At 39.3% G+C, this 12,500-nt stretch overlaps 1 protein-coding gene across 1 annotated transcript in view; it reads right to left on the bottom strand.

Moving 5' to 3' along the window:
- Positions 1-1,169: 1,169 nt before the first annotated feature.
- Positions 1,170-12,500, bottom strand: part of LOC106873705 (DNA methyltransferase 1-associated protein 1) — a 19,269-nt gene continuing 7,938 nt past the window's right edge. Inside the window, exons 5-12 of the mRNA XM_089343972.1 lie at positions 10,480-10,554; positions 9,831-10,049; positions 9,338-9,445; positions 7,907-8,104; positions 6,537-6,608; positions 4,452-4,524; positions 3,343-3,500; positions 1,170-1,354 (exon numbers count right to left, since the gene is read on the bottom strand). Of these exons, the coding sequence (XP_089200098.1) occupies positions 1,292-1,354; positions 3,343-3,500; positions 4,452-4,524; positions 6,537-6,608; positions 7,907-8,104; positions 9,338-9,445; positions 9,831-10,049; positions 10,480-10,554 (966 nt within the window). The 3' untranslated portion in view covers positions 1,170-1,291. The remainder of the gene's footprint in view (positions 1,355-3,342; positions 3,501-4,451; positions 4,525-6,536; positions 6,609-7,906; positions 8,105-9,337; positions 9,446-9,830; positions 10,050-10,479; positions 10,555-12,500) is intronic.

Here is a 12,500-nt window from a genome sequence, read left to right as displayed (position 1 = left end):
CAGCCCTGAGCTGGTCTCAGAAACAGATCATAACCACCATCAACATCACTACCACCACCACCACCATCTCGACCATGACCACCACCACCAATACCAATCAAGGTCTTCATAAATAACGAAAAAAATGTTTTGAAAAAAAATTTTTTATTACATGTTTTTTTTTGATAATTTTAAATTTATTTTACCTTTTACAATTTGTAAAACGTGTTTCAAGTGGATGCAAAACTCAAGTTTTTATTATCTACATCCTGGATAGACCACTAGACCTTCTTTCACTCAAGAATCTCTAAACACACATAATTACAAATAAAAACATTTACACATACGTATACATGATTGTATATATATATATATACACACACACACACACACACGTTATATACATATATATATGTAATATATAGTATATGTTTGTAATAATATATATATATATATATATATATATATATATATATATATACCTACATATATATATATATATATATATATATATACCTACATATATATATATATATACCTACATATATATATATATATATATACCTACATATATATATATATATATATATATGCTTGTAAACAAGAAATTTTTTCTGTTATATATATATCTTATATCTACATATTTCACATGAAATTGTATGTTTGTATGATATATATGTGTGTAGTATATACATACATATATATATATATATACATACATATATATATATATATATATATACATACATATATATACATGTATGTATGTATATATATATATATATATATATATATATATATATATATATATATATACATACATATATATATATACATGTATGTATGTATATATATATATATATATATATATATATATATATATATACATACATATATATACATGTATGTATATATATATATATATATATATATATATATATACATACATATATATACATGTATGTATATATATATATATATATATATATATATATATATATGTATGTATATATATATATATATCTACATACATGTACATATATATGTATAAAAACACACACATACATACATATAAACCTACATAAATGCAAAGAGACAGCTACACATATGCCAATATACATACATACATATATATATATATATATATATATATATATATATATATGTATACATATACAGATATATATATATATATATATGTATATGTTTATATATATATATATATATATATATATCAGTGTGTGCATGTCTGTACAGGTATGCATATATACACAAGAAGACTGCAGCTCCCCCTGGTGGTGCCGGAGTCGTCTCAGACCTTCTGTTTCACTTTCTTTACTGTGTTTGATTGTTCCACAAGAGATTTGCGCTTTCTCTGAAGCATAAAAGAAATTGCAAAGGTATTAGTAACAAGTTTTTATAAGTCACAACATACTAGGGTAACGGCACATCCACATCAGTGGTTCCCAAAGGGGTCAGTATGGCCCTAAGGGGTCCACATAAGGTTTTATTGTCACAATTTTATCTGCAATTAATAAGTTATACTTCTACAGGGTGTCCACAAAGTCTGGGTACATGGGGATTAACACATATTTTAAGAAATCATTATTTCTTATATCTAATTCTTTACGTTATGATTTTATTTACTCCATGTACCCACATGGGGATTAACACATACTTCAAGAAATTATTATTTCTTATATCTAATTCTTTATGTTATGATTTTATTTACTCCATGTACCCACATGGGAATTAACACATACTTTAAGAAATTATTATTTCTTTTATTTAATTGTTTATGTTATGATTTTATTCACTCTGTGCACCCAGACTTTGTGGACACCCTGTAGAAGTATTGGGCCTCACAGAGGCAATGACAAATGACCAAAACCTTTGGCAATATACCATGGTTGAGAAGAAGACCCATCAAAGTGAAATTATAGTCATGGCCAATGCTGGTGTCAGACAACTGGCACCTGTGCCGGTGGCACGTAAAAAGCACCTTTCGAGTGTTGGGCCTCATACAAGCGATGTGGCCGATGCCAGTGTCGTGTAACTAGCATTCTTGCAGGTGGCACATAAAAAGCACCTCTTGAGTATTGTGCCTCACAGAGGCAATGACTAGTGACTGAGGCCTTTGGTAATATGCTGTGCTTGAGAAGACCCATCTAGCCAAGTGAAATAGTCACCGTAACTGGTATGTAAGAAGCACCTTTCAAGTGCTGGGCCTCACAGAGGCAATGTGGCCAATGCTAGTGTGGCGTAACGAGTACCTTTCTAATGTTGGGCCTCATGGAGGCAATGACAAGTGACCGAAACCTTTGGCATTATGCTGTGTTTGAGAAGAAGACCCATCAAGCCAACTGAAATCATAGTTGCAGTAGATACTGGTGTCACGCGACTGGCACTTGTGCTGGTGACACATAAAGGCACCCATTACACTCTGAGAGTGATTGGTGTTAAAAAGGACATCCAGCTATAGAAACTGTGTAAAATCAGACTGGAATCTGGTTCAGCCCCTCAGTTTGCCAGCCCAGGTCAAACCGTCCAGCCTGTGCCAGTATGGACAATAGATGTTAAATGAGGATCATGATGATATAGGATTTTTTTTTTAAAGATCGAATGGGTATAAGGATCCACCAGAGTAACATTGGAATCAAATGGGTACATGGTTGAAAAGTGACTGAGGACTGCTAGTCCACACAGTAGATCGTTGGCACTCCGTCGCTTACGACGTCGAGGGTTCCAGTTGATCCGATCAACGGAACAGCCTGCTCGTGAAATTAACGTGCAAGTGGCTGAGCACTCCACAGACACGTGTACCCTTAACGTAGTTCTCGGGGGATATTCAGCGTGACACAGAGTGTGACAAGGCTGACCCCTTTGAATTACAGGCACAACAGAAACAGGAAGAAAGAGTGAGAGAAAGTTGTGGTGGAAGAGTACAGCAGGGTTTGCCACCAACCCTCTGCCGGAGTCTCGTGGAGCTTTAGGTGTTTTCGTTCAATAAACACTCACAACGCCCGGTCTGGGAATCGAAACCGCGATCCCATGACCGCGAGTCCGCTGCCCTAACCACCGGGCCATTGCACCTCCACTAACACAGTAGATAGACCTGGTTGAAAAAGCAGCCATATTTCACTCAAATCACACCCTGCTATCATATGTATGTATATATGTACGCATGAACCAATGAAAGAGACCTCTACATGGTAGCTAGACCTGGTAGAAATAGCAGCCAAATCTCTCTAAAATTGCACCCAACTGTCTTTATGTATGTTTGATTAAGCCCAACCCAGGACTAGACGACAATAGCGACAACGACAACAACAACAACAACAACAACAGCAACATTGTACTCACCTTTCCAGCAGGTGTAAGACTCTCAAACTGGTGTCTCAAAGTCTGTAGTTCATATTCGCAATTAGCCAAAGCCAACTTCAGTTCGTAAAGCAGTACGATGTCTTGACGAAGCTCGTTAAAGTGCTGAACAATCTCCTCAGTTGCCATCGGGTTGTATTCTGTTGAGAGATGAGAATAGAGACTATGAGGGGGTGCGTGGTTGTATTGTAGAATGTGTTTATGTATGCAGATCGTAGATATAGATGTATACATGTGTACATGTGTGTGTGTGAATGTAGTGACTTGTGTCTGAGTCATGTATCAGGCATTCAAACAAAATGTGGCCTGCCCACCTGAGCTGAGCTCTCCTCAGCAGTGTGTAATGCTTGGTATATTGGCATTAGGAAGGGCATCCGGCCATACAAATCCTGCCAAATCAAACTGGGAACTCTCCAGCGTACTAGTTCCAGTCGAACTGTCTAACCCATGCCAGCATGGAAAGCAGATGCTAAATGATGATGATGATGATACATAATATATATATAATATACATGTAATATATATGTATTATATATATGTATTATATGTGTAATAAACATGCATCATATATCAAATAGTTAAGTTGTATATTCTTTTCTACTCTAGGCACAAGGCCTTAAATTTTGAGGGAGCGGGCCAGACAATTAGATCGACCCCACTACACAACTGGTACTTAATTTATCGACCCTGAAAGGATGAAAGGCAAAGTCAACCTCGGCGGAATTTGAACTCAGAACGTAAAGTCAGGCAAAATACCTATTTCTTTACTGCCCACAAGGGGCTACACACAGAGGGGACAAACAAGGACAGACAAACGCATTAAGTCGATTATATCGACCCCAGTGCGTAACTGGTACTTAATTTATCGACCCCGAAAGGATGAAAGGCAAAGTCGACCTCGGCGGAATTTGAACTCAGAACGCAGTGGCAGACGAAATACCGCTAAGCATTTCGCCCGGCGTGCTAACGTTTCTGCCAGCTTGCTACCTATTAAGCACTTCATGGTAAAAAATTGTTTTGCATTAAACTGGCTTGTGGTGCACAAAGGTTTGGGGGATCGCAGCCCTAACGTGTTGAGACAAAGAACTTACCAATTCCAAGTTCTTCCAAGACTTGTTCGATGGCCTTCATCTTCTTCTGACCAATGGATGCTGGTAGTTTCATCTGAGGAAGAGAGAGAGAGAGAGAGAGAAATGAGAGTATATTATATGAAAGTGTTGATGATGGTGATGATGATGGCATGGTGTGTGGTGGTGGTGGTGGTGGTGTGTGCATGGTGATGGTGGTTGTGGTGTTGTGTGTGTATGTGTGTGTGTGTGTGTGTGCGTGTGTGTGTGTGTGTGTGCGTGTGCGTGTGTGTGTGTGTGTGTGTGTATTTGTATGCATGTGCAGCAATGGTGGGTGGTGGTGATTAATTGTTGTTTAGCTAGACAATCTAGCTGATTGACCATCCCACCTTGAGTATGTGTGTGTGTGTGTGTGTGTGTGTGTGTGTGCGGTGATGGTGGATGGTGCATGGTGGTGATTTACTGAGGTTTAACCAATCATACTATAACCATCCCATCTTGTGTGTATCATCATCATCATCATCGTTTAACGTCCGCTTTCCATGCTAGCATGGGTTGGACGATTTGACTGGGGGACTGGCGAACCAGATGGCTACACCAGGCTCCAATCTGATTTGGCAGAGTTTCTACAGCTGGATGCCCTTCCTAACGCCAACCACTCCGAGAGTGTAGTGGGTGCTTTTATGTACCACTGGCACAAGGGCCAGTCCGGCGGTACTGGCAACGGTAATGGTCAAGCTCAAATGTGTATGCGTGTGTGTGTGTGTATTATCATCCATGTTTGCAAGGGTCAGACTACAAAGAGAGTACAAAAGGGCAGAGTCTCCCACTGCTGGACGCCTGTCCCGTCACCATTCCACACCAATTTCCAAGAGAAATAATAATTTCCCAGTGGAATTCTCTCAGTTTCCGTCTACCAAATCCACTCACAAGGCTTTGGTCGGCCCGAGGCTATAGTAGAAGACACTTGCCCAAGGTGCCACGCAATGGGACTGAACCTAGAACCATGTGGTTATGAAACAAATTTGTTAACCGCACAGCCATGCTTGAGTTTGTGTGTGTATGTATATATACTCTTTTACTTGTTTCAGTCATTTGACTGGGGCCATGCTGGAGCACTGCCTTTATAGTCGAGCAAGTCGATCCTAGGACTTATTCTTTGTAAGCCTAGTACTTATTCTATCGGTCTCTCTTTTGCCAAACCGCTAAGTTACAGGGACGTAAACACACCAGCATCGGTTGTCAAGCGATGTTGGGGGGGGGGGGGACAAACACAGACACACAAACATATACACACACATACATATATATATATATATATATATATATATATATATATATACATATATATGACGGGCTTCTTTCAGTTTCCGTCTACCAAATCCACTCACAAGGCTTTGATCAGCCCGAGGCTATAGTAGAAGACACTTGCCCAAGGTGCCACGCAGTGGGACTGAACCCTGAACCATGTGGTTGGTAAGCAAGCTACTTACCACACAGCCACATATATATATACCTATGTGTGTGTGTGCATATACACATGTGTGTGTATCTAAATGCACTCACAATAACTACTCGCCCAGAGAATTATAGAGTAAAATTGGCTGTGTATTCCACAGACTCTTGTAGGTAATGCTGGGTCTTTGACTCTCCAGGCAGTATGACATTAGTGTATGACAAGGCCAGACCTCTCAACTACAAGTATGGCATGGGATAGGTTCTCCATACAGACGTCCAGATCCAATCCAAGGTTACACTAAAAGACATTCTCATTTGCAAGGGATTTCAGACTGCTGACACTAACACATGACCTCATGACCACAAGGCAAATGTCTATTCCATCCTATATCTCTCATTCTATCATTCTTTCTCACACTCTCTCTCTATTATTTCCTTACTCTTTCTTTCTTCCTTCATTACTCTCTCCCTTACCTTTTTCATCTCTCTCATCTTTATTACTCTCTTTCTCTTCTCTCCCCCCCCCACTCCCTTTCTCTCCTTCTCTCTTTCCCCCTCTCTCTTTCTCTCTCCCTCCCTATTTCGTTCCTTCTTCCCTCTCCCTCTTTTTTCCCTTCTCCCCCTTCTCCTCTCCGTTCCCCTCCAACTTACCCTTTGGCTGCGCAGAGTCACTCCAGACTGTTTGTAATCAGGGAACTTGATTCCACCGGTTTCAGGGGTCGTCTATGAAAAAAACCAAACACAACGAAATAAATAAATAGCAAACATTGAACTCATACAATACAAACAATTAAGGAACCAACACAAAATCCTCAATTTCTCCTCGAACAAGCCCCTGCTGCTTATCCACACCATTTGTCCATCTCCAACACCTGCAAGCGACTTACCACACAGCCGCTCCTGCGCCCATATATGGACAGGATTGATAAGCAATCCATCTATCTATCTATCACTGTCTAACCATCTTATGTATTGATCATCATGACCACCACCATCATCATCACCGTCATCACCATAATCATCATCATCATTGTTATCACCATAATCATCATCACCATCATATTCATCATCATCATCATCACCATAATTACCATCTTCATATTCATCATCATCGTCATCATCACCACCATCATCATCATCATCATCATCACCATAATCATCATCATCATTGTTATCACCATAATCATCATCACCATCATATTCATCATCATCATCATCACCATAATTACCATCTTCATATTCATCATCATCGTCATCATCACCACCATCATCATCATCATCATCATCACCATAATCATCATCATCATTGTTATCACCATAATCATCATCACCATCATATTCATCATCATCATCATCACCATAATTACCATCTTCATATTCATCATCATCGTCATCATCACCACCATCATCATCATCATCATCATCACCATAATCATCATCATCATTGTTATCACCATAATCATCATCACCATCATATTCATCATCATCAACACCATAACCATCATCATCATCATCATCATCATCATTTAACAGCCATGTTCCACCCTGGCATGTACCAGTCAGTCTGTGAGCGGATTTGGTAGACGGAAACTGAAAGAAGCCCGTCGTATATATATGTATATGTATATATATATATATATATATATATATATATGTGTTTGTGTTTGTCCCCCCCCCACCCCGCCCCCAATGTCGCTTGACAACCGTTGCTGGTGTGTTTACGTGCCCGTGACTTAGCAGTTCGGCAAAAGAGACCGAAAGAATAAGTACTAAGCTTAAAAAGAATAAGTCCTGGGGTTGATTTGCTCGACTAAAAGGCGGTGCCCCAGCATGGCCCGCAGTCAAACGACTGAAACAAGTAAATAGTAAAAAAAGTAAACATTTTTATCCAGCACAGTTAATGATTCTGCCAGTTAATTATTAATTAGCTACATTACAAAGAGAGACATTACAGTAAACTTAAAAGAGTCAACCGTGACCACCACTTAAGAAAATAATGATAATCAAGTGAATGAACGTACAGTAGAGAGGCTGCCTTCCTTGAGTTTCTGCTGTTGATAGACCTTCTTCTTTGTGGTCTTTCTCTCTACACGGCGGTTGTCTATGTTGCTGTCGGCAGCAGTTATCAACTTCTGCAGATCCTGCGTCTTTTTCTCGCGTTCCTTCTTACGGAGTTCGATCTTCTTCAGTTCAGCAATCAGGTGTTCCTCCTCCTCGACCTGTCATTAAAAGAGACGGAAGAGGTGGGTAGTGAGAGACAGTCTTGATGGATGGGTTAGTTAGGGAGAGAGAGAGAGAGAGAGAGAGAGAGAGAGAGAGAGAGAGAGAGAGAGAGAGAGAGAGAGACAGGTGTACTGGGTGGATGGATGGATGTGTGTGTTTGTGAGTGTGTGTGTGTGTGTGGATGAGTTTATAGCTAGATAGACAGGTAGGTAGATGGATGGATAGACAGACGGGGAAATAAATGGATGGACAGACTGGCAAATAAACAGACAGACAAATAGATGGATGAATGGATGCATGGATGAGTGGCCGGACAGACAGAGACAGGTGGACAGATTGGTGGATGGAGAGAAAGATAGATAGACAGAGATAGATAGATATATAGATAGATCGATAGATATATAGATAGATAGATAGATAGATAGATAGACAGATAGATAGACAGACAGACAGACAGACAGATAGATTGATAGATAGGTGGACAGGTAGAGAGATAGGATCTCTTCATTGCTAATCTTGTCAAAGAGAGTGATATTCATAATGTGTCACCACTGGCTCATCATATGTGCATGTAACTTGTCTCCTTGACCTTTATAGACTGTCCACATTTCAGCCCCATACAGCAGGGAAGAAGCAGTATAGCCTGGTATACCTTATATTTGATATGTTTAAAAGCTTGCCTATTTTCAATGAGACAATGCATGATTACTTCAATAAATGTAAATAAATAAACATTATGTTTAACAGAATAATATGAATGCTAAACGGTTAATTACAGATTTGTTGAAACAGGCCTGACCTGAACTTAAACAGTAACAACAAGAACACTCAGAGAGTGCAAACCTCCGCCAAAGCATCACCGACGTTCACTTAATAATTAGCTGGAGATGATTTTTAAAATGAGAATATCTGAAATAAACTCGATTGCTCTCACAAACGAGAATACTAAAAATGAACCTGACCGCTCTCAAAAATTAAGTAAAAAAACAGGGAAAATAATCCAGAATCCTTGCCCAGTACCGGATCGATCCCAAAATTTAATCAGTTCGTGTCAGTCATGAGGCCAAACATCTCTGAAAGTTTCATCCAAATCCATCCAGCGGTTCTTGAGATATCTTATACATGGACAAACAAACAAACATCACTGAAAACAACACCTCTGCTTTTGCTATGGCGGAGGTAATAACAACAGAATATATCCATGCTTGTATTTGGCTCATTCTACTCACCAATTTAGGAGTTCGGTTAAACAACTTGATCAACTGTAACTTCCGTTTTCTTTCATGACTGGCATCAAAGACCCAAATTTTGGGTTCTGGGCCTTGGGTGGCTCTCACCTGTAAAACAAAGAGTAGCAGGTATATATTCTTTTATTTTTATATTCTTTTACTAACTTCAATCATTTGACTGTGGCCATGCTGAAGCACTGCCTTGAAGAGTTTTAATTGAACAAATCAACCCCAGGAGTTATTCATTTTTAAAGCCTAGTACTTATTCTATCGGTCTTTTTTCCAAAACCGCTCAGTTATGTGGATGTAAACACACCAACACCAGGTGTCAAGTGGTGATGGGGGGGGTGACAAACACATACACAACAATACACACACATACACACACACACAACAGGCTTCTTTCAGTGGGGAGAGACAGATACATCTATATATGCTTGTGAGAAAGAAAAGAGAGGGACACACAGACACACACATACACACGTATAGTTACCTTGACCAGTGTGTTACATATGTTGTAGTATCGTTCCTTGATGTCCTCCACACTTCTGTTCGGGTATTTACTGCGATCCCACCGGTCGTGAATGACAATGAAGCGGAGATCAAACCTCCGGCACAGGTCAAACAGGTGGTCGGTCTCGTGCCTCGTCCAGCTGTCGTCATGAAGGTGTTGTTGGTACTCCAGGTCAGAGTACGTTGGTACATCCACCGTCTGTAAAAATCAGAGATTGGAAATACATGAGAATAGAGCAGACATTGAGTTGAATCTGAGTGAGGTTAAAGAATAAAGTATGTTACAATAGATTACAGGAAATACAGCTGTCACTCATATTCCGTAGCAGGGTAACTCATTTATGCCAGTTGAGTGGACTGGAGCAATGTGAAATGAAGTGTCTTGCTCAAGAACACAATGTGTTGCCCAGTCCAGGAATTGAAACCATAATCTTACGATTATAATGCTGACACCGTAACCACTAAGTCATGTGCCTCCACACAGTGAGACTGAACCCAAACCCATGTGGTTGGGGAGCAAATCTCTTACCACACAGCCACGCCTGCAAGCTGTATGTAAGAAAGCAGAAAGTACAACAAAATATGACCACCACCTCTTGTTTCGTAAACGGAAGGAATCAGTTATTTACCTTGTTGAACCTGGCAAAGGGATAATCTTTGGCTTCGTCAGCAACCCGGCGCCAATGAAGGAATATGGTGCCGTCCTGTGGAGAGAGAAAAAGAGAGAAAGAGAGATATTAGAGTGCAGCTCTACATGAGAGAATTTATATATATATATCATCATCATCATCATTTAATGTCCGCTTTCCATGTTGGCATGGGTTGGACGTTTTGACTGAGGACTGGCAAGCCAAAAGGCTGCACCAGACCACACGCCTCCATATATATGTGTGTGTGTGTGTGTGTGTGTGCGTGTGTGTGTATAACTATATGTGTGTGTGTGAGTATATATGAATTATATGGGAATGCTTCAACAAGTAAAAAAGCACTCAATCAGCTAGGAGAGTAAAGACAATGTTATGATTTTTAAAAATCTCAATTTTTATTAAACACGGCTACACAGGGTTCCCAGGTCGAAATAATAAATTATTTCGTCATTTATCAAGCTGAAAACATAACCCGTTTGTCCGTTTAAACAAGAGACGTTAGTAAAGAAGGAGGCAAGAGGATAAATGCAAGGGAGATAACCAATGTTATCCCAAGGGAGATAACAAACATGTCTTAGGCTGACAACATTATATATATATGTATATGTAGTGAATCTTGCAGGCATGAAGTGGATTCGATCCACTACACCCAAATTTAAATTAACACTGCGTCAGAACTTTTCCCATGGTGGAACAATGGTTGTGATCTGACAGCAGTTTAATATTTTCCAGATGCCTTTAGCTAGGCCGAAACAATGTCTTCACCACTTGACCCTTTCTAACCTCTTCTACTCCATCAAAATCTAGAATAGAGATAACAAGACCGCCAGCTAAATCCATTGTTCTCAGTAATATATCTATCCTTCTAGATAGCTATAAAAACAGGAGACCCCAAGCCAAACAATTAGTAGTCACTTGGGGACACAGAGCAAAGTAACTAGTGACAACTCAATTAGTTAGGGAACGGTCATCAACAGATATAGTCACAAGCAGGCAGCCACCTAAAGACAAAACGACCAAAAGGAGACAGAAGTTTACAACCAGCCAACTATGAGACAAAACTTCCCCCGACTCTATAACTATCACTAGCTCGCATCCTCTTCTCGGTAACATTACCCTATCTTTATCTATATATATACTACTATGAGAAAGTGTACATACATATACAGGCCAAAATCAACTTTCTTTATCTTGCATGCTTTACGTACAAACTGTTATACTATTACACTAATCTACCCGTTGTGGTATGGCATTTATTAGAGTAACGGTAAATAAATATTTCTATAGAAATTTCGATCACTCTTCCTCGTTCATCTTATAACCTGTTACAATTAGTAAATAATACTTATCGTTACAATTAGTGACACATCGACTACACAACACAAAAACATTAATCATTACAATTGGTAATCTCCGACTTTAACACATCTATACCGTTATATATATATATATAATACAAATAATAAATGAGTATATGCATATACACGTACATGTATGTACATACCTACATCTACATGTATATATAGATGCATATCTGGGTACAGGACGTTGCAAAAAAACATGGACAAAATGATAAACGGAGTACAGAAAATACACATGCCGCATAGAGAACATTTCCTTCATCAGCTGCCACCATCATAACACTGGCGTTTCGAATGTATATATATTGAAAAAAAATCGTCAGAACTTTGGAAAAAACTTTTTTTATTTTATTATATCTCCATTTTCATGTATTAGCGCTTTCGTTCGTCTGACTCTTGAGCCCAACCAAAGATTTGCAAATCTGCTGGCTGGCAGAAGGAACAAGTGCCACAGCATGAAGTCCTTTGACATGCCTTTTCAGTCCCCCAACCGAACAGCATACCTTCCCACAGGTTGTACATGTTCTCTTGTGAACTTTAGCCGTATCACAATTTACAAGGTGTTGATTCCAGTAAGTTCTCTGATTGGCTGACCAGGTCTGCACGTCTCAAGCATTTCCTCCTTCAAATCATAAAAAGTAA

This window comes from Octopus bimaculoides, chromosome 28 (assembly GCF_046866305.1).
Source record: "Octopus bimaculoides isolate indiv1 chromosome 28, ASM4686630v1, whole genome shotgun sequence".
Classification (NCBI taxonomy): Eukaryota; Metazoa; Mollusca; class Cephalopoda; order Octopoda; family Octopodidae; genus Octopus; species Octopus bimaculoides.
The sequence above is the reverse complement of the archived record's forward strand: the minus strand, read 5'-3'. Positions and strand labels throughout refer to the sequence as shown.